Source organism: Perca flavescens, chromosome 8, assembly GCF_004354835.1.
Source record: "Perca flavescens isolate YP-PL-M2 chromosome 8, PFLA_1.0, whole genome shotgun sequence".
Lineage (NCBI taxonomy): Eukaryota > Metazoa > Chordata > Actinopteri > Perciformes > Percidae > Perca > Perca flavescens.
The window spans coordinates 7,066,269-7,088,607 of NC_041338.1; the positions used below are offsets into that span (position 1 = coordinate 7,066,269).

The 22,339-nt window shown below is 42.1% G+C and overlaps 2 protein-coding genes across 6 annotated transcripts in view; both read left to right on the top strand.

Moving 5' to 3' along the window:
• LOC114559750 (myosin heavy chain, fast skeletal muscle-like) overlaps nt 1-21,814 on the top strand; it is a 63,756-nt gene extending 41,942 nt beyond the window's left edge. The window contains exon 41 of the mRNA XM_028584590.1: nt 21,707-21,814. Coding sequence (XP_028440391.1) covers nt 21,707-21,727 — 21 coding nt within the window. The 3' untranslated portion in view covers nt 21,728-21,814. The remainder of the gene's footprint in view (nt 1-21,706) is intronic.
• LOC114559751 (myosin heavy chain, fast skeletal muscle) overlaps nt 1-21,814 on the top strand; it is a 48,722-nt gene extending 26,908 nt beyond the window's left edge. For 2 of the 5 annotated variants that reach the window (XM_028584594.1, XM_028584595.1), the window contains exons 3-39: nt 10,729-10,885; nt 10,972-10,999; nt 11,095-11,191; nt 11,280-11,372; nt 11,460-11,523; nt 11,605-11,703; nt 11,787-11,890; nt 11,994-12,132; nt 12,245-12,363; nt 13,222-13,371; nt 13,472-13,642; nt 13,718-14,021; nt 14,145-14,209; nt 14,331-14,418; nt 14,552-14,669; nt 14,750-14,873; nt 15,229-15,365; nt 15,449-15,704; nt 15,788-16,030; nt 16,906-17,082; nt 17,159-17,304; nt 17,394-17,484; nt 17,581-17,970; nt 18,077-18,203; nt 18,298-18,416; nt 18,499-18,695; nt 19,030-19,213; nt 19,309-19,474; nt 19,614-19,738; nt 19,849-20,157; nt 20,252-20,455; nt 20,568-20,693; nt 20,782-20,952; nt 21,032-21,136; nt 21,223-21,318; nt 21,442-21,573; nt 21,707-21,814. In XM_028584594.1, the coding sequence (XP_028440395.1) occupies nt 10,729-10,885; nt 10,972-10,999; nt 11,095-11,191; nt 11,280-11,372; nt 11,460-11,523; nt 11,605-11,703; nt 11,787-11,890; nt 11,994-12,132; nt 12,245-12,363; nt 13,222-13,371; nt 13,472-13,642; nt 13,718-14,021; nt 14,145-14,209; nt 14,331-14,418; nt 14,552-14,669; nt 14,750-14,873; nt 15,229-15,365; nt 15,449-15,704; nt 15,788-16,030; nt 16,906-17,082; nt 17,159-17,304; nt 17,394-17,484; nt 17,581-17,970; nt 18,077-18,203; nt 18,298-18,416; nt 18,499-18,695; nt 19,030-19,213; nt 19,309-19,474; nt 19,614-19,738; nt 19,849-20,157; nt 20,252-20,455; nt 20,568-20,693; nt 20,782-20,952; nt 21,032-21,136; nt 21,223-21,318; nt 21,442-21,573; nt 21,707-21,727 (5,442 nt within the window). In that variant the 3' untranslated portion in view covers nt 21,728-21,814. The remainder of the gene's footprint in view (nt 1-10,728; nt 10,886-10,971; nt 11,000-11,094; nt 11,192-11,279; nt 11,373-11,459; nt 11,524-11,604; nt 11,704-11,786; nt 11,891-11,993; nt 12,133-12,244; nt 12,364-13,221; nt 13,372-13,471; nt 13,643-13,717; nt 14,022-14,144; nt 14,210-14,330; nt 14,419-14,551; nt 14,670-14,749; nt 14,874-15,228; nt 15,366-15,448; nt 15,705-15,787; nt 16,031-16,905; nt 17,083-17,158; nt 17,305-17,393; nt 17,485-17,580; nt 17,971-18,076; nt 18,204-18,297; nt 18,417-18,498; nt 18,696-19,029; nt 19,214-19,308; nt 19,475-19,613; nt 19,739-19,848; nt 20,158-20,251; nt 20,456-20,567; nt 20,694-20,781; nt 20,953-21,031; nt 21,137-21,222; nt 21,319-21,441; nt 21,574-21,706) is intronic. The other 3 variants (XM_028584591.1, XM_028584593.1, XM_028584592.1) reach the window with 2 other exon arrangements.
• Nucleotides 21,815-22,339: the final 525 nt, after the last annotated feature.

The following is a 22,339-nucleotide window of genomic DNA, read 5'->3' on the forward strand; positions in this document are numbered from 1 at the left end:
AGAAAGAATTTGCAGAGCTGATCTTATTAAAAAAAGATGTATACTTATTTCATTATTGTTCATTGAAGGTGTGTGAACTGGAGGCAGAGGTTGATGCTGAACAGAAACGCGGAGCAGATGCCATTAAGGGTGTACGCAAATATGAGAGGAGGGTGAAGGAGCTGACCTATCAGGTACAGTCACTTTAATAGTTAACATTCAAATCAATTTAACATTCTTATAACAAAAAACATTTTTTTTTATTACATTTTTAACAGACTGAGGAGGACAAGAAAAACGTTGCCAGGCTGCAGGATCTAGTTGACAAGTTGCAGCTTAAGGTCAAGGCCTACAAGAGGCAGGCTGAGGAAGCGGTAAGGGCAATATATATATTTTCAACACCGAAAGCTTGATACTGTGACAGATTTATTGCACACAAAGTAGACCTTTAGTGAGAAAATGTCAATCTCTATGTTTTTTTAGGAGGAGCAGGCCAACACTTATCTGTCCAAGTGCAGAAAGGTGCAGCATGAGCTGGAGGAGGCTGAGGAGCGTGCTGACATCGCAGAGTCCCAGGTCAACAAGCTGAGAGCGTAGAGCTGTGTCTCTGGCATGGTAAATATTTGCATGTCAGTTTTATGGAAATGTAACCAAATTAAATTCCTCCTACTCTAACTAATGTCACGCAATACTTTAGTCATGACTGAAAAAAAAAATGATCATGATTCCCTTAAGCCTCATATAATTAACAACAGACACAACTTTTACAGAGTATGATGTGTACAGTATGTAAGCGCATATCCACTGTATATTCATTAATTGTTTTAATTTTTTCCAGGGAAAAGAAGCAGCTGAGTAAAGAAGTTCAGCGGACAAGCTGTTTTTACTCATATAATATGATGTAAAATATAGCAAAATAAAACAGTTTTTGATTTTAAATTGCATTGTCTGTGTTCTTTTGATCTGTGTCCTCTGAGAGAGAGCCAATATGAAATGTGTGACGCAGCTAATCAGAAGTCTTTATTGCAATGGCTGGCTACAACATAAATTATTATATTCATGGTGGGGAGAGGCGTGATTGGGAGTAACGGCCTCCCTGATCTAAGCCAGAGTGGTTGTTTGTTGTTGGACTTCTGTGCTAGTCATGGATTGTCTATAACAAACACCATGTTCGAACATAGGGATGCTCATAAGTGTACTTGGTACAAGAGCACCCTAGGCCGAAGGTCAATGATCGATTTCATAATCGTTTCATCTGATCTGAGGCCGTGTGTTTTGGACACTCGGGTGAAGAGAGGGGCGGAGCTGTCAACTGATCACCATCTGGTGGTGAGTTGGGTCAGGGGGTGGGGGAAGACTCTGGACAGACCTGGTAAGCCCAAACGGGTAGTGCGGTTAAATTGGGAACGTCTGGAGGAGGCCCCTGTCCGACAGACTTTCAACTCACACCTCCAGTGGAGCTTTTCGTGCATCCCTGTGGTAACCCACAAACACCGTGGTGGACAACGGTGGTCAGGGAAGCCGTCCGACTGAAGAAGGAGTCTTTCCGGGATATGTTATCCCAGAGGACTCCGGAGGCGGTTGCAGGGTACCGAAGGGCCCGAAGGGCTGCAGCCTCTGCCGTGAAAGAGGCAAAGCAGCGGGTGTGGGAGAAGTTTGGAGAAGACATGGAGAAGGACTTTCGGTCGGCACCAAGGTGCTTCTGGAAAACTGTTCGCCACCTCAGGAGGGGGAAGCGGGGAACCATCCAAGCTGTGTACAGTAAGGATGGGACACTGTTGACCTCAACTGAGGAGGTAATAGGGCGGTGGAAGGAGCACTTTGAGGAACTCCTGAATCCAACTAAGCCCTCTATGTTAGAGGCAGAGCTGGAGGATGATGGGGGATCATTGTCAATTTCCCAGGCGGAGGTCACTGATTTAGTCAAACAAACTCCACAGTGGCAAAGCCCCAGGGATTGATGAGATCCGTCGAGAAATGCTACAGGCTCTGGGTGTGGAGGGGCTGTCCTGGTTGACACGCCTCTTCAACATTGCTTGGAAGTCTGGGACGGTGCCAAAGGAGTGGCAGACCGGGGTGGTGGTTCCCCTTTTTAAAAAGGGGGACCAGAGGGTGTGTGCCAATTACAGGGGTATCACACTTCTCAGCCTCCCTGGTAAAGTCTACTCCAAGGTGCTGGAAAGGAGGGTTCGGCCGATAGTCGAACCTCGGGTTGAGGAGGAACAATGCGGATTCCGTCCTGGTCGTGGAACAACGGACCAGATCTTTACTCTCGCGAGGATCCTGGAGGGAGCCTGGGAGTATGCCCAACCGGTCTACATGTGTTTTGTGGATCTGGAAAAGGCGTATGACCGGGCCCCCCGGGAGATACTGTGGGAAGTGCTGCGGGAGTAAGTCGGACTCGTTTCAGGTGAGGGTTGGCCTCTGCCAGGGCTGCGCTTTGTCACCAATCCTGTTTGTAACATTTATGGACAGGATATCAAGGCATAGTCGGGGTGGAGAGGTGTTGCAGTTCGGTGGGCTGGGGATCTCATCACTGCTCTTTGCAGATGATGTGGTCCTGATGGCATCATCGGCCTGTGACCTTCAGCACTCACTAGATCGGTTTGCAGAGTGTGAAGCAGTTGGGATGAGGATCAGCACCTCTAAATCTGAGGCCATGGTTCTCAGCAGGAAACCGATGGAATGCCTACTCCAGGTAGGGAATGAGTCCTTACCCCAAGTGAAGGAGTTCAAGTACCTTGGGGTTTTGTTCGCGAGTGAGGGGACAATGGAGCGGGAGTTTGGTCGGAGAATCGGCGCAGAGGGTGCGGTATTACATTCAATTTATCGCACCGCCAGACGAAAAAGAGAGCTGAGCCAGAAGGCAAAGCTCTCGATCTACCGGTCAGTTTTCGTTCCTACCCTCACCTATGGTCATGAAGGCTGGGTCATGACCGAAAGAACGAGATCCAGGGTACAAGCGGCCGAAATGGGTTTCCTCAGGAGGGTGGCTGGCGTCTCCCTTAGAGATAGGGTGAGAAGCTCAGTCATCCGTGAGGAGCTCGGAGTAGAGCCGCTGCTCCTTCGCGTCGAAAGGAGCCAGTTGAGGTGGTTCGGGCATCTGATAAGGATGCCCCCTGGGCGCTTCCCTAGGGAGGTCTTCCAGGCACGTCCAGCTGGGAGGAGGCCTTGGGGAAGACCCAGGACTAGGTGGAGGGATTATATCTCCAACCTGGCCTGGGAACGCCCCCAGTCGGAGCTGGTTAATGTTGCTCGGGAAAGGGAAGTTTGGGGTCCCCTGCTGGAGCTGCTCCCCCCGCGACCCGATACCGGATAAGCAGACGAAGATGGATGGATGGATGGATGGTGGGGGCTGTTTTAAAGTCAATAATAACCAAGAACGCCTGATGTAACCCTCCGTAACATTTGAGATCTGTGGTATGAAAACCCCAAATGTCCCAAATCTGCATTTATAGGCATTTGAGGACAACCAAGACATTCCAAAATAACTTAATTATCAATATTAATATTAATAATAATAATCACTGTCTGAGAGCATTGTCCTATCCCTCAGGAGATGTTGGAGAAACTGTTTGAGGAGAAGGGAAAAGAGATTGAATAATGTCACTGTACTCCTAATCTTTATTGACAACGTTTCATTTCCGTTCAGGCCGGAAATTTCACCGGATATCCCTCATTTTGGCCGGATGTCAGTCATCTTCCGCATTCTTTGTGTTGGCATTTTGAACTCCAGTCGATTTATGAGGACTATGGTTAACTGCTCCTCAGATCTCTACAGGGTAAATTGAGACAGCTAGCTAAACTGTCTGTTGAATCTGAGTTTTCTGTTGCCCAACTGAAAGAACCTTTGAACGTACATGTTACACCAAAACAAGTTTCTCCCAGAGGCTATTTTGCAGAGGCACCGTTGCTCTGTCTGGCGCTTAGCGCCGCCCAAGATGATTGCGATTGGTTCAAAGTGGATTTTTTTACATTTTATAAGATTTTTTTTATTTTTTTCATATACAATGTTATAATGTCGGATTTTCATGTAAACATGGCCAAAACAATATATCAAACAACCAGGTAAACGTATTTTAGGAAAATCCTTGTGAGCTAAAACGTTGAAATTTCCAGCTGTTCTGAATGCTCCAGTTTCAACAGTTTTTTTCTACTCTGTGCTGAGTGTTACGCAACACTTAACCTACTGCGGTGTTAACATTGTCGCATGCAGCTACGTGCTAACGGCAGTAAAATGTCATCATGGCTGCCAATGTTGTTAAATCCTTCCCAATTCCAGGTCACATTACTCCTGAAACATTGTATCTAGTATTTGAAAAGCATTAATCTGTGATTTCTGACTGTAGGAAGTGCTGCTTTACTCTATTAGTGTCCACTGCTAACTATAGTAACTACATGCTAACGGCAGTAAACAATGTCCGCTGGGCTGCCAATGTTGTTAAATTCTCCACAATTTCAGGTCACATTACTGCTAAAACATGTCCAATTGGGTAGTATTTAGTTCAGAAGCGAGAACGTCACACGCGTGTGGGTTTAGGAAAAGAACATTGGGAAAGGCTTTAGTGACAGAAAACGACAAAAACACGAACAAAACGACAAAAACACAACTTAGGAAAACAACAAACGGTTGGGTTTAGGAAAGAAACATTGGGGAAGGCTTAAATAAAATAAAAATAATCAAAAACAAAACGTTTGAAAAACTGCACACGGGACGCGATTCACTGGGTGAAAGTCCTGTGTTTTACCCAACCGCCACCCAAGCCAACCTTCCTCTGCGGACGTACGTCCTTTCATACTACTCGCTACGACGAAAATTCACATGTAATATAGGTCAATGGCAGCCAAACGGCGTTGATAAACACAGGAATTTGAGAGGCAACAAAAAACGACAAATAAAAACTAGAACTACAAGTAGTTATGACGGGGTCCAAGCCTCCCCGGCGACAACACACGGAATCCGCCAATGTGGAACACAAAGTGCAACGGCGGCGAGGAAAAACGTCAGGAAATATAGTAAGTAAGTAGTTTTTAACAGAGTAAAATTATTCTGATCTAGCGCCTCTAGCGCCCCCTAGAAAGTTAAGAAAATTTAGCCCCTGCAGTGCGTTTAACGTAGACTCACGAAACTTGGTAAACATATGTAACATATAAAGATGTACAAAAAACTTCATTAGAGTCATACCCTAAACCCAACAGGAAGTCCGCCATTTTGAATTAAATGTTCGAGATTAGTGCGATTTTGGCCATTTCCACATGTCGTACTTTAACGAACTCCTCCTAGAGATTTCATTTGATCAACTTCAAACTCGGTCTGTGCCATCTTAAGATGTTAAAGATGAAAAGTTGTTAAAAGAAAAACTTTTTGTCATAGGGCGTGGTCGTGGCGGTCATTTTGTGCGTTTCGCCGCCGAAACAGGAAGTGGGTGTAACTCGAGTGTACGTTGTCCGATTACCTCGAAACTTTTCAGGATTCATAAGAGTCCAACTCTGAGGACAAATCAAGGCCGATATTTACTTAAAGTCATAGCGCCCCATAGTGGCAACAGGAATTAGGCCTAAAAGTCAAGGTCCTATACTTTAACAAACTCCTCCTAGAGATTTCATCCGATGGACTTCAAACTTGGTCTGTACCATCCCAACACCTTAACGATGAAAAGTTATTAAAAGAAAAACTTTTCGTCAGATGGTGTGGGCGTGGCGTGGCGGCCATTTTGAGTGTTTAGCGATGAACAAAGAAGTTGTTGTAACTTGAGTGTACGTTGTCGTATCTGCCCGAAATTTCTCACAATTGACAAGGGTCCATGCCTGAGGACACCTACAGGCCAAAATTTACTTTTGGTCATAGCGCCCCCCGCTGGCAACAGGAAATCTGCCTTATATGACAAACATCCTTCGATTTGCATGAAACTCAGAATGTTTGGTCTACGTGTGATACTGATCCGCCCCCTATAATATGGCCTAGCCCACTTACAAAGGCCACGCCCCATTTCATAACATTTGAACCGTTTAAGGTAGAGTCTTGTGTGAGATGTCACTGAACTCAGCAGAGTTCCTTCTTTATTGGTGATGGTTTGGCCTGCCCCCTATGCATAAGCCACGTCCCCTTTCATAACATTTGAACCGTTTAAGGTATACCCTTGTGTGAGGTATCATTGAACTCAGCAGACTTCCTTCTTCATTGGTGATGGTTTGGCCCGCCCCCTATGCATAAGCCACAACCCCTTTCATAACATTTGAACCGTTTAAGGTATACCCTTGTGTGAGGTATCATTGAACTCAGCAGAGACTTCCTTCTTCATTGGTGATGGTTTGGCCCGCCCCCTATGCTTTGGCCACGCCCCCTTTCACAGCTAATGAACAGCATGACGTAGAATCTTGTGTGAAGTATCGTTGTACTCGGCGGGGAGTTCCCTTTTCATTGGTGATGATTTGCAGCTTCTGAGTGCCGTGCAAATGCACGGTCGCAAGGAGCGGCATCTGCCGGTGACCCCGACGTGCGCAGAGGCGTGAGGGCCCGTCCATCGCTGCTCGCAGCTTTAATTCCACTTAATTCTTTTGTGTTACTGTCTGTTCTTTTTGTTTTGTTTTGTTTCCCTTGTCATTGTTTGATGGTATATGTTGGCACATGTTTGTTCTGTCTTGTTCTATATCACCAATAAAATTATTTGAAAATAATGCTCTATATCAAGTGTGGACCAAACATCGTAAATTTCATGTAATTTGGATGTTTGTCAAATGAGGATAACTCATTATTGGCATGTATATCCCGGTCAAGAAGAAAAATCACAGTGAGAGTGTGGGCGTGTTGATGACATTCTATCATGCTGCTGGTACCGAATGTAAACAAACAATGACAGCTAAGAAGAAGACGACACAAAGACGATAATGTAAAACTTTAACTGTAGAGACAACAAGAAAATGTTGGCGGACAAATGGCTTCGTGATGGCGGTGGAATCCAAAGCCTGTCCTGTCTAATGCATGCTCCAGAGAGAGAGAGGGAGAGAATACTGGACATAATGTGCAAAAACAGCTATTCATATATATTCAAACCTCTGTGGTTTTTCAGAACAAATATTCGTAAAGTAGCAATTCAATGTCGACGCTCAGGCCCAGATAATAAAACCCTAGCAATTTCAAGACATTGTCGACTCGAGTACCAACTATATAAATAAAATCCATAATTAACATGTGTATGTAGCCTATGTACATATGTGTATGCATATGTACAGTGGGGCAAAAAGTATTTAGTCAGCCACCAATTGTGAGATGAGAATGAAAAGATGAGTGAGATGTGAGATGAAAGATGAGAGAGGCCTGTAATTTTCATCATAGGTACACTTCAACTATTAGAAAAAAAATCCCTCGGTAAAATAAGTATTTGGTCAACTACAAACAAGCAAGATTTCTGGCTCTCACAGACATGTAACTTCTTCTTTAAGAGGCTCCTCTGTCCTCCACTCGTTACCTGTATTAATGGCACCTGTTTGAACTTGTTATCAGTATAAAAGACACCTGTCCACAACCTCAAACAGTCACACTCCAAACCCCACTATGGCCAAGACCAAAGAGTTGTCATAGGACACCAGAAACAAAATTGTAGACCTGCATCAGGCTGGGAAGACTTGTAGAAATCAACTGTGGGAGCAATTATTAAAAAATGAAAGACATACAAGACCACTGATAATCTCCCTTGATTTGGAGCTCCACGCAAGATCTCACCCCGTGGGGTCAAAATGATCACAAGAATGGTGAGCAAAAATCCCAGAACCACACGGGGGGACCTAGTGAATGACCTGCAGAGAGCTGGCACCAAAGTAACAAAGGCCATCAGTAACACACTACACCGCCAGGGACTCAAATCCTGCAGTGCCAGACGTGTCGACCTGCTTAAGCCAGTACATGTCCAGGCCCGTCTGAAGTTTGCTAGAGAGCATTTGGATGATCCAGAAGAGGATTGGGAGAATGTCATATGGTCAGATGAAACCAAAATAGAACTTTTTGATAAAAACTCAACTCGTCGTGTTTGGAGGAGAAAGAATGCTGAGTTGCATCCAAAGAACACCATACCTACTGTGAAGCATGGGGGTGGAAACATCATGCTTTGGGGCTGTTTTTCTGCAAAGGGACCAGGATGACTGATCCATGAAAAGGAAAGAATGAATGGGGCCATGTATCGTTAGATTTTGAGTGAAAACCTCCTTCCATCAGCAAGGGCATTGAAGATGAAACGTGGCTGGGTCTTTCAGCATGACAATGATCCCAAACACACCGCCCGGGAAACAAAGGAGTGGCTTCGTAAGAAGCATTTAAAGGTCCTGGAGTGGCCTACCCAGTCTCCAGATCTCAATCCCATAGAAAATCTTTGGCGGGAGTTGAAAGTCTGTGTTGCCCAGCGACAGCCTCAAAACATCACTGCTCTAGAGGAGATCTGCATCGAGGAATGAGCCAAAATACCAGCAACAGTGTGTGAAAAACTTGTGAAGACTTACAGAAAACTTTTGACCTCTGTCATTGCCAACAAAGGGTGTATAACAAAGTATTGAGATGAACTTTTGTTATTGACCAAATACTTATTTTCCACCATAATTTGCAAATAAATTCATTAAAAATCCTACAATGTGATTTTCTGGATTTTTTTTCTCATTTTGTCTCTCATAGTTGAAGTGTACCTATGATGAAAATTACAGGCCTCTCTCATCTTTTTAAGTGCGAGAACTTGCACAATTGGTGGCTGACTAAATACTTTTTTGCCCCACTGTATGTGTATACAAACACACTTTTTTATATGCAAACTTGCATACTAGTCAAATGTTTGTTTACCTTGTTCAACATTTTTGTTTTTAGCCATGTGTATTGTTGTGTATGTACAATGAGAGCAACAAAAAGCCAGAGGCAAATTCCCTGAACAGTATGTGTTCACACTTACTTGGCCATTCAAACTGACTCAGGCAGAGGAGCTGCTATGTCTCTGGCCCCTTTTTTGGAGACAGAGTTGAACTATTACTGCCTGAGACATGTTGCAATGTAGTGTTGTTATGACTGACCATAATGTGACCTGTCTCAATTTACACAGCAAGCTGGAAATTAAACGTCAGTAATTAGAGCAACATGTAGACTGCCAAATCGTCACTGGACCTTTCACTCTGCACACCGTGTGTGTGTGTGTGTGTGTGTGTGTGTGTGTGTGTGTGCGTGTTAGTGTGATAAGAGATCAAAGGAATGGAAAGAAACATGACCTTAAATGACAGCAAAACACAATCAAGACACACACTAGTTCTCATCTAAAAATCTAAATCTATTTGATTTGATTTACATATTTTATACTGATATGAGATTCATTCAGATAAATCACAAAGTATGTAATAAATTAGATTTTTTTTATTGCTTGACAGTCCTATTTTTAAACTTTTTTTAAATGGTTAAATCAAGTGGGTGATCAAGAGCCTACAATAAACTTTAATTACAGTACTGAGTAAGAAAAAAATCAAATCAAGACCTGGCCATATCCACAGAAACTTGAAACAGGATATTTAATCACAACAAATATCTGCCTATCTGTGATACCAAATTTGGTATGCTTACCACATTTAACTTGTGGGGTGTCATCAAAAATGATTTAATATAAAAGCTCCTTGTGGATACAGTGTGTGACACAGAAGACCTGGGAGTTCCTGCTTGTGGTTGTGGCTATGTTCTCATAAGCTTGAGATCATTTGAAACATTTGAGTGCATCTTGTTTGGGCACCTACTCTAAAAACAAGAACCGGACCTTTTGAGAAGGATTGGTGATTACTGTTGACAGAGAGGTCAGGTAAGGACAACTTTCAAATATTTTTAAATGTCTTTTTTATAAGTATTTAATACATGCAAAATGTCTAATTTATTAAATGTCTGCAGTAATTCATCCACAAATTTTTCCTATACATCAAAATTTTAAGTGCTGCTTAAGATAGATAGATCTTTAATGTCCTTGCATATTTTTACACAACTAAACTTGGTTGCAGCTTAGAAGTACATGATAAAGTATAAAATATGCACACTTACACACCTCCCTCATGCCCATGACCTCATACACATCATTACCCGTACTATAAATAAATACTCAACACATATTACCCATGATATAAATGAGCAGTGAACACAAAAGGTTAATTACATGGACTTAAAAACTCTAAGATGGCACTTACTTTGAAATTATCTAACAGAAATCAGCCGCCACCATGAGTACGGACGCAGAGATGGCCATTTATGGCAAAGCTGCCATTTACCTTCGTAAGCCAGAAAGGGAGAGAATTGAGGCTCAAAGTGCACCATTTGATGCCAAGAGTGCCTGCTATGTGGCCGATGTCAAGGAGCTGTACTTGAAGGGAAAAATCATCAAGAAAGATGGTGACAAAGTCACAGTCGAAACCCTGGACACTAAGGAGGTTAGTATCATGAAGTCAGAGTTAACTGGGAGAATCCATATGATCGGATCTCATTATGACAAATGTCCTATTCCAGGAGAGAGTAGTGAAAGAAGCTGACGTCTATCCAATGAACCCTCCCAAGTATGACAAGATTGAGGACATGGCCATGATGACCCATCTCAATGAAGCCTCTGTGCTGTATAACCTCAAAGAGCGTTATGCAGCATGGATGATCTATGTAAGACAATCCGCGTAATGAGAAAAGAGAACTATTGCAAATTGCTATACTTGTAGAAAACATAGAGTTAACTGTTGAATTTCTATGATCACTTTCAGACCTACTCTGGGTTGTTCTGTGCTACTGTGAACCCCTACAAGTGGCTCCCAGTGTACGATTCTGAATGTGTAGCTGCCTATAGAGGCAAAAAGCGTATGGAGGCTCCACCCCATATCTTCTCTGTCTCTGACAACGCTTTTCAGTTCATGCAAACTGGTAAATCATTACCAGAACAATTTATCAGTATATTAAGTTTCTGTTGCAGTAAATCATAGTTAATTATTTTGTTTTTGCTTTAACAGATAGGGAAAACCAATCTGTCTTGATCACGTAAGTTTGTTACATTTACATTTGTAGATTTGTTAAATATCTTGATCAAATCTTATACATCTGTGTATATACCTAATCTATCTGTCTATACCTAGTGGAGAATCTGGTGCTGGAAAGACTGTGAACACCAAGCGTGTCATCCAGTACTTTGCAACAATCGCAGTTGGTGGACCGAAGAAGGACGACTCAAAGGTATGTTACTCCATGATTATAATTCAGGGTTCTTTCTCTATTAAAAATTAAGTCATTTCTTGACATTCATTCTAAACCTGGATTATAGGGGTCACTGGAGGATCAGATTATTGCAGCCAATCCCCTGCTGGAGGCCTATGGTAACGCCAAAACAATTAGGAATGACAACTCCTCTCGTTTTGTAAGTATGGAACGATTTCTACACATGAGAGAGGTTGTCACAGATTGCCAATGTGGAGGGACAATAAAAATCCTTTGATCCAAACAGGGTAAATTCATCAGAATCCATTTTGGTGCAACTGGCAAACTGGCTAGTGCTGATATTGAGACATGTAAGTAATAATACTCATAGTACATACAAACGACTGGAATTGATAACTGTCCAGACTGTAATTTATGAACAATATTTGTAGATCTGCTGGAGAAGTCTAGAGTGACATACCAGCTTTCTGATGAAAGAGGCTATCACATCTTCTTCCAGATGATGACCGGCCACATACCTGAGCTGATTGGTAAGCAGATTGGTGTTGCACATTGTTTAACCTGTTAACCTGAACAATTGTTCAGACATTTTCAGTCTTTTTTTGATCTCCAGATATGGCACTCATCACCACCAACCCCTATGACTTCCCCATGTGTAGCATGGGTCAGATCACTGTGGCCAGCATTGATGACAAAGTTGAGCTGGAAGCCACTGATGTGAGTGATCTTCATTTCAAAATATTTAAAAAAAATGTTTGCATTAAATGCAATTGCATTTTCTAAAATTAATATGTTTTGTGTGGACCTATTTTTAACTCAGAACGCTATTGATATCCTGGGCTTCACTCATGAAGAGAAAATGGCCATCTACAAGTTGACTGGTGCTGTGCTCCACCATGGTAACATGAAGTTCAAGCAGAAGCAGCGTGAGGAGCAGGCTGAGCCTGATGGCACAGAGGGTGAGTACTGAATGGCAGCTCAGAGTGAATAGCTTAGGAACAACAGTAATGAGGTTCTTAATCACACTGGTGTCGGTTTACATCATAATGGAAATCTCTGAACTATTTTCAGAGGCTGACAAGGTTGCTTACTTGCTGGGTCTGAACTCCGCTGACATGCTCAAGGCTCTGTGCTTTCCCAGAGTGAAGGTCGGAAATGAGTATGTCACCAAAGGACAGACTGTACCTCAGGTAAACATGAATAATTAATATCCTACTATTTCAAAAAACAGGGCTAGGGTTAGGGTTAGGGTTACAATCCTAAATCACTGTACCAATAAATAACTTACAAAGCACTTAAAAATGGGCATCTCAACTGCAGTTCTGACTTACTGTGTCCTACTTCAGAGGAAAACTGCTACATTTCCCTGACAGACAAATGTTGTTATTTTGTAAGTACAGTATGTAAGTACATTATTCTGATAATTCCTGTCTTTTACTCTTTACTGTAAGTAGACATTGGAATGCAGGACTTGTACTGTGTTGTGTGATAAAGAATTTTACTTCGGAAATTTTTTTTTTGACTAGGCCTAGTTCTAAAACTGCCAACACTTTGCCAGTTAGAGAAAATGCTGAGAAGTATTACTCCTTGCTGCTCTCCTTGATAAAATCATTCCACTATGTCAAGCAATCCCATCCGCTCTGTGTAAATGTCTGTGACAGGGTACTGGCCATTCTTATTATACATCCATGGTACAGGTAGATGTGGAACCGGACCTTAGGTTAGTTTTTATGAGGAGGCAGCTGCCAGGAGGAAGAGAGGCTTTGCCGAACACAATATTGGGCGTGGCTTTTATTTAATATCTATTGTCGGCAAACAAATCTTGTTAGCGTCATGTACGCTATTTTATTGAGTTTTCTCTCACTCAAATCCGTTTACATGTGTGTAACATCTTTTGCATATTCGAGTCACCACATTCAACCGGAAAACTGTCCGGACTGACTCACTCACACAAATTCTTGCCTTTATTAAAGAGATTAGAAGAAATACCAGAAATCAATATCAATGATTTAACAAAAAGGTCAAATCGCATCCTTGTTTTTATTCAGGTGATGAACTCAGTGACAGCCCTGGCCAAGGCTATCTATGAGAGAATGTTCTTGTGGATGGTCATTCGTATTAACCAGATGTTGGACACTAAACAAGCAAGACAGTTCTACATTGGTGTCCTGGATATTGCTGGTTTTGAAATCTTTGACGTAAGCTTCATTTCCAACAATTCAGAAGCTGATACTTTTCATAACAGAATAATATTTATTGCCCTGCGAGAAATTATACTGGTGAATTGTCCCCTTACAGTTCAACACCTTGGAACAGCTGTGCATCAACTTCACCAATGAGAAACTGCAACAGTTTTTCAACCACACCATGTTTGTCCTGGAGCAAGAGGAGTACAAGAAGGAGGGTATTGTCTGGGCATTCATTGACTTTGGCATGGACTTGGCTGCCTGCATTGAGCTCATTGAAAAGGTAATAATTTGGTGATTATACATAATTGTTCTTAATTTGAATAGATGTGACATACTTCTTCCCACTTCTTTCAAGCCCATGGGCATCTTCTCCATCCTTGAAGAGGAGTGCATGTTCCCCAAGGCCTCAGACACATCCTTCAAGAACAAGCTGTATGACCAGCATCTTGGAAAAACCAAAGCATTTGAGAAGCCTAAGCCCCCCAAGAAAGGCAAGATTGAGGCCCACTTCTCCCTGGTGCACTACGCTGGTACCGTGGACTACAATATCACTGGCTGGCTGGAAAAGAACAAGGATCCACTGAATGACTCCGTCTGTCAGCTGTACATGAAATCCCCAGTGAAACTGCTGGCTCTCTGCTTCCCTCCCGTTGTTGAAGGTATGATAGTAACTGCAACATGTTTTTAGGCTATACTGTATATATTTAAGTAACTGTAGCATGTGTTAATGTACATTTTATTTGTCATCCCAACGAAACATTTCTAATTCAAAATATCAACAGATGCCACCAAGAAGGGAGGCAAGAAGAAGGGTGGTTCTATGCAGACTGTGTCTTCACAGTTTAGGGTAATGTTGCAAACATATCTTATATACTGTGTGTATATAAGATGTATGTTTATATATCTCAGTTTATATTCAAACTCACAAATGATTACATGGCATAACACTCACCATTTTGGATCTACAGGAGAACTTGGGGAAGCTGATGACTAACTTGAGGAGCACCCATCCTCACTTTGTGCGCTGCCTGATTCCCAATGAAACAAAGACTCCAGGTATATAGAGAACACAATCTTAAGAGATTCTTTAGGGAGTGGTTTTGTTTTGTTAATATTGTTTCCTTAATTTGTTACTGCTTTAACTTAGACTATTTAGTGAAAGAAGTAATTAAGAAATTTATTTTTACAGGTCTGATGGAGAACTTCCTGGTCATCCACCAGCTCAGGTGTAACGGTGTGCTGGAGGGTATCAGAATCTGCAGAAAAGGTTTCCCCAGCAGAATCCTCTATGCTGACTTCAAGCAGAGGTATCAGTCGATATTTTACTAGAATTTTGATAAAGTTTATTTAAAAAAAATACACTGACCATTAACTCTCTCATAAAAAGGTACAAGGTGCTGAATGCCAGTGTCATCCCCGAGGGCCAGTTCATTGACAACAAGAAGGCTTCAGAGAAGCTGCTTGGGTCAATAGATATTCCACATGATGAGTACAAATTCGGACACACAAAGGTAAAGACATCACTCTTATTTTACTATAGATTAATGACCAAAGAGGTTAGGTTGTTCAGTTCAGTGTGTTTGATTGTTTTTCTGTTAATTATATATGTGTTGTATCTGTTAATAATAAAGCAAAATATCTCTAAACTATGTACGCAATTGTAGAGTTTGGTGCCAAGGAATAAGTGATTTATTGTTAGGATAGAGGCAGAGCAGCCTGCATGTGGCCATTATCAAAACACCTTCACCTTATAGGCCCTGAACCATGTGGGGTAGGTGAAAATGTTTTTAGTTTTTGTTTTACAGGGTGTGAAGTATTCACTATCTGAGTTCATCCTACATTCATTTTTATTTTGTGTTTGATCAGGTGTTCTTCAAGGCCGGTCTGCTGGGTGTCCTTGAGGAGATGAGAGATGAAAAACTGTCATCTCTGGTCACCATGACTCAGGCTTTGGCCCGTGGTTATGTCATGAGAAAGGAGTTTGTGAAGATGACGGAGCGGAGGCATGTTGAAAATAGCTCATTCTGAATCATGATATTAAAAAACACTAACAATATTGTTTACAACAGCTTCTTCTTGTCCGCAGGGAAGCCATATATACCATCCAGTACAATATCCGCTCATTCATGAATGTCAAACATTGGCCATGGATGAAGGTGTACTACAAGATCAAGCCTCTGCTGAAGACTGCTGAAACTGAGAAGGAGCTGGCAAATATGAAGGAGAACTATGATAAGATGAAAACTGACTTGGCTGCTGCCCTGGCCAAGAAGAAGGAACTGGAGGAGAAGATGGTGTCCCTTATGCAAGAGAAGAATGATCTGCAGCTGCAAGTAGCATCTGTAAGTACACATCAACAGAAAGTTGTGCTTTTCATGTTTTTCAGAGTTGATGTGTTAACATCTATCTTTATATAATTAACTAGGAATCTGAGAATCTGAATGATGCTGAAGAGAGATGTGAGGGACTTATCAAGAGTAAAATTCAGATGGAGGCCAAACTCAAAGAGACAACTGAGAGACTGGAGGATGAAGAGGAAATCAATGCTGAGCTCACTGCCAAGAAGAGAAAGCTGGAGGATGAATGCTCTGAGCTCAAGAAGGATACTGATGACCTGGAGCTTACCTTGGCCAAAGTGGAAAAAGAGAAACATGCCACAGAGAACAAGGTTTGTATATAATAGTTTTCCCGCTAAATACATTCCAGAGGGGAGACCCGCCACTGCAGAATTATTGGCGCCACAGCTTCAGAATTTAACTTTTTCATTAAGTCCCAATTTCCCGACTCTACAGAGCTGAGGTTGAGCAACTGGAACAATGAAAGGACGTCAATCAATCGCAAAGTCATGACAACCAAGCAACAGCACAAGTACAGCATTTTCACCTCATGCAGAGTGATAAACAGGGACAAAAGCCTTGACGGCTAATTCTCATGGAAGCCACACTCACGCAGGTCCCGTGGAATAGAACAGCCACAGTGGCTAAGAAAATACCGTTACGGTGACTGAATTTATTAAATTTACCGTTTGTCTGACCCCAGATGAGAAAAGAAGTGTGTGTATCCTGCAGTCCATCTGCAACACCCCTGCTGCAGGAGACATATTCACATGACAGGCTGTACTCACTTACTCAAACTTTTCCAGGTTATGTTAAAAATGTGATGCTATATGGGCACTGCTAAATGCGTTATTTATCTGGAATTGTTCATTAGCTGTGGTTGATATATGTCAAGCTGAACGGACTCACAGTAGTAAACCGATTTTATTCTCACCCAAAGACTGAAACAGAACTCATTCTTATTTCTTCTTCTTCATAATGTAATGTAAAGGAAAGGCATTTGACCCTTTGCTATTTTACATTGCTGTTACAAGCTGGTAGCGTAGATACTAGTGCACCCCCACTAATTTCCAACCCTAACGATAACCCTTCCCCCACCTGCCCATTAAAAAAGAATCCAGAGGAAAAACTGTAATAATCTGTACAGCATATCAAGTAATATTATAATGATGACAGTTTAAAGACAAGATTTGTCTTGCACATTTAGGTTAAGAACCTGACTGAGGAGATGGCCTCTCAAGATGAGAGCATTGCTAAGCTGACCAAGGAAAAGAAAGCCCTTCAGGAGGCTCATCAGCAGACTCTTGATGACCTGCAGGCTGAGGAAGACAAAGTCAACACTCTGACCAAGGCCAAGACCAAACTTGAGCAGCAAGTGGATGATGTAAGTTTACAAAGTCTCTTGGATTGGCAAAGAAGGATTCTTGAATTTGATGATTAAAAATTAATCTAATTTTCAGCTTGAGGGTTCTCTGGAGCAAGAGAAGAAGCTCCGTATGGACCTTGAGAGAGCCAAGAGAAAGCTTGAGGGTGATCTAAAACTGGCCCAGGAATCCATCATGGATCTTGAGAATGAGAAGCAGCAGTCTGATGAGAAAATTAAAAAGTAACAGTTTTTGAATTTGTAAACAAGAATCATTCTTTTAAAATGTCAACTGCATGAACTCTTATGTACTTCATCTAAACTTCTCACAGGAAGGACTTTGAAATCAGTCAGCTCCTTAGCAAAGTTGAAGATGAGCAGTCACTGGGTGCTCAGCTTCAGAAGAAGATCAAGGAGCTCCAGGTCATATATGGTTTTACAGAAACCATTTCTGATATTTCAAATTTTGTGTATTAAAAGTGAAAGTTTACTGAAAGACCTTATATCTAAATTCAACAGGCTCGTATTGAGGAACTGGAGGAGGAGATTGAGGCTGAGCGTGCTGCTCGTGCCAAGGTTGAGAAGCAGAGAGCTGACCTCTCCAGGGAACTTGAGGAGATCAGTGAGAGGCTGGAGGAGGCCGGTGGTGCCACTGCTGCTCAGATTGAGATGAACAAGAAGCGTGAAGCTGAGTTCCAGAAGCTCCGTCGTGATCTTGAGGAGTCCACTCTGCAGCATGAAGCCACTGCTGCTGCTCTTCGCAAGAAGCAGGCTGACAGCGTTGCTGAGCTGGGAGAGCAGATCGACAACCTCCAGCGTGTAAAGCAGAAGCTTGAGAAGGAAAAGAGTGAATACAAGATGGAGATTGATGACCTCTCCAGCAACATGGAGAATGTTGCTAAAGCAAAGGTACACAATACATTACATGCTATTGTATAACCCAAATTAGTACAGTAAAAAAAAGTATGTTATAGATCAAATCGGATCACTGATCTCATCTCTATTTACTCATTAGGGAAATCTTGAAAAGATGTGCCGTACTCTTGAGGACCAACTCAGCGAACTGAAGACCAAGAATGATGAAAATGTCCGTCAAATCAATGACACAAGTGCACAGAGAGCACGTCTCCTGACAGAAAATGGTATCTACAGTACAAGCTATCAGTTAATGATCTGTTGTGTATGTTATTGAGAAACGTGTCACAAACTAATGTATCGTGACATCTTTCACACAAGGTGAGTTCAGCCGTCAAGTTGAAGAGAAAGAAGCTCTTGTCTCCCAGCTGACCAGAGGCAAACAGGCATTCACACAGCAGATTGAGGAGCTGAAAAGACATGTTGAAGAGGAGGTTAAGGTAAGAAACTGATAAATATGTATTGATATTATTAGTTTGGGATTCAGGAATTTTGTAAATTCAATCATATGTCTTAAACCAGGCTAAGAATGCTCTTGCCCATGGACTGCAATCAGCCCGCCATGACTGTGATCTGCTGAGGGAGCAGTTTGAGGAGGAGCAAGAGGCCAAGGCTGAGCTGCAGCGTGGAATGTCCAAGGCCAACAGTGAGGTGGCTCAGTGGAGAACTAAGTATGAAACTGATGCTATCCAGCGCACTGAGGAGCTTGAGGAATCCAAGTGAGTAACATTCAAACAATTCAATGGCCAGTGTATCATTTTATCATAACTCAACCTTGGAGCAAACATTTTACAGCTCTGCCTTCATATGTTCATCTAGATCTTTATAAACATAACTAACCATTAATAACAACATAGGCTGATTATAAATTGCCCATCCCCCTTTCCAAAACCTGTTATTTTGAAATACTCGCTACTCTAAGAATATTAAGGCTTCAACAAACAACAAAACAACACTCAAAATACAAGAACTCACGCTGCAAATTATTGTCACTAAGGCTTTAGGTTACTTCATAGTTTTCAGTGGGAAACAAATCTTACCTTTTTCAAACAGGAAAAAGCTGGCTCAGCGTCTTCAGGAGGCTGAGGAGCAGATTGAGGCGGTGAATTCCAAGTGCGCTTCTCTTGAGAAAACCAAACAGAGGCTCCAGAGTGAGGTGGAGGACCTCATGATTGATGTGGAGAGGGCCAATGGGCTGGCTGCCAACCTGGACAAGAAGCAGAGGAACTTTGACAAGGTAGCATTGTTTACTTTGTGTTGCCAAGCCATACAAACAATGAAAGCTATATATATTTTTCCTCATATTGCCACATAACCAATCGTGTTATTCAGGTGTTGGCAGAGTGGAAACAGAAGTACGAGGAGGGTCAGCCAGAGCTCGAGGGAGCCCAGAAGGAGACTCGTTCACTCAGCACTGAGCTGTTCAAGATGAAGAACTCTTATGAGGAAGCTTTGGATCAGCTGGAGACCATGAAGCGTGAAAACAAGAATCTGCAACGTGAGTTCTACATTATGTAAAAGTTACATTGTATTCAACACATGTATTTCTTACATTGTATTCAACATGTGTTGGAATAAAGTGTTTATACTTTACATTCTAAGGCTTAACAATATAAAACGCATGTATCTCTCTGCAGAGGAGATCTCAGATCTGACTGAACAGATTGGTGAGACTGGCAAGAGTATCCATGAGCTGGAGAAGTCCAAGAAGCAGGTGGAGACTGAAAAGTCTGAGATCCAGACAGCTCTTGAAGAGGCTGAGGTATACTTTCTTTTGGGGACATGTTCTGAAAAAAAATCTAAATCATGGACAATCATACTTTAAAAAGGTTTGAAGGCAGAGATTAATGTTTAATTCTTTGATATCATCAGGGAACTCTGGAACACGAAGAGTCTAAGATCCTGCATGTCCAGCTGGAGCTCAACCAGATTAAGGGTGAGGTGGATAGGAAGCTGGCAGAGAAAGATGAGGAGATGGAGCAGATCAAGAGGAACAGCCAGATGGTGATTGACTCCATGCAGAGCAATCTGGATTCTGAGGTCAGGAGCAGAAACGATGCCCTGAGAATCAAGAAGAAGATGGAGGGAGACCTGAATGAGATGGAGATTCAGCTGAGCCACGCCAATCGCCAGGCCGCTGAGTCCCAGAAGCAGCTGAGGAATGTGCAGGCACAGCTGAAGGTATTGTTAGACACAGAGTTGTTGCACAGACTATGATCAGTGCTGGTACATTTTGGCATATTTCTTGAATACTGTCCTGATATGTTTTCTCTAGGATGCACAACTGCACCTTGATGATGCTGTCAGAGCACAGGAGGAGTTCAAGGAACAAGCTGCTATGGTGGATCGCAGAAATGGTCTGATGGTAGCAGAAATCGAGGAACTTAGAGTTGCTCTGGAACAGACGGAGAGAAGTCGCAAAGTTGCTGAGCAGGAGCTGGTGGATGCCAGTGAGCGTGTTGGACTTCTGCACTCTCAGGTGAACGAGCCCAATCATTTCTTCAATAATTAAAAAATCTAATGACATTTTAAGTAACGTGAAAATCAGACATGTGATGACTAAAGTGCCTAAATCATTTTTTGCATTTTAGAACACAAGCCTTCTGAACTCCAAGAAGAAGCTTGAGTCTGACCTGGTCCAGGTCCAGGGTGAAGTGGATGACACTGTTCAGGAAGCAAGGAACGCAGAGGAGAAGGCCAAGAAGGCCATCACTGATGTGGGTTTACATTTTAATTCTTCTTACTTTCACTCCAATGTGTTTATTCAAGATTATTCTAATCAACATTTTATGCTGCCTCCTCTAGGCTGCTATGATGGCTGAGGAACTGAAGAAGGAGCAGGATACCAGCTCCCACCTGGAGAGGATGAAGAAGAACCTGGAGGTCACTGTTAAGGACCTGCAGCACCGCCTGGATGAGGCTGAGAACCTGGCCATGAAGGGTGGCAAGAAGCAGCTCCAGAAACTTGAGTCCAGGGTAAGAAAGAAAGAAGGAATTTGCAGAGCTGAACTTATTAAAAAAATATGTATTCTTATTGCCTTATTGTTCATTGAAGGTGCGTGAACTGGAGGCAGAGGTTGAAGCTGAGCAGAGACGTGGAGGAGATGCCATTAAGGGTGTCCGCAAATATGAGAGGAGGGTGAAGGAGCTCACCTATCAGGTACAGTTATTTTGTTAGTTGTCATACAAATCAACTTAACATATTTATTACAAAAACATTTATTTACTTTAAATACACTTCAACAGACTGAGGAGGACAAGAAAAACGTTGCCAGGCTGCAAGATCTAGTTGACAAGTTGCAGCTCAAGGTCAAGGCCTACAAGAGGCAGGCTGAGGAGGCGGTAAGGACAATATATAGATTTACACAACACTGAAAGTTTGATACTGTGGCAGATGTATTTCAATTGAAGATTACCTTTGGTCTTTTAGGAGATTCAAAGATGCCAATCTCTATGTTTTTTCAGGAGGAGCAGGCCAACACTCATCTGTCCAAGTGCAGGAAGGTGCAGCATGAGCTGGAGGAGGCTGAGGAGCGCGCTGACATCGCAGAGTCCCAGGTCAACAAGCTGAGAGCGAAGAGCCGTGACTCTGGCAAGGTAAACATACCAATAAAGACGTACATTTTAATTTTAAATTTAATTTAAAAAAAGTTATGACAGAAATATACTCAGTCAGTTAGATTTGTTTGAAATAAAGTTGATTAAACACTTTTTTTATTTGTGTTTTTAGGGTAAAGAGGCAGCTGAATAAAGACAACTGCCTGATCAGCTGTTTCTAATTATATAATATGATGTGAGATGTGTTGTAAAAATAAAAGGTTTCCTTGTCACAGTTAAATTGCTGTCTGCCTACTTCTTTTCATTGCATTTTTTCCCCCAAAATGATAAGTGTTAGACTGGGAAAGTGGTAGTAAAATATTGTCAGGTTTCAGCACGAGGACCCAAATGCAAGACTCTTCCAGGCAGAAGTTCAGACAAACACACTTTATTATGACTCTACAACTTACAAACTTACAAATCTAACTAATGAACTAATTCAGATAGATGCGCGTCCACGGATTTCCTCAAAAGACGCATTGTACATACTTTATACAGAGTGAGCAGCAGCTTCTTGTGGAAGTATGATGACGTGAAACACATTATTTGAATAAAAAGAAAATAACACGGCTGCTGTAACGAAACAGCGAGAGAAAGTGTAGCAGACGATCACGGACCGACTGAATGCGTAAGCAGCCTAAATATATACATTAACTGACCACTGCTCTGAATGGAAACCGTCATAATCCTACCATTCAATGATGAGGCTACTAATCATTTGCACGAATTAACAATTGTACTCTTTGCCTTAAAAGTAAGCAGAAGA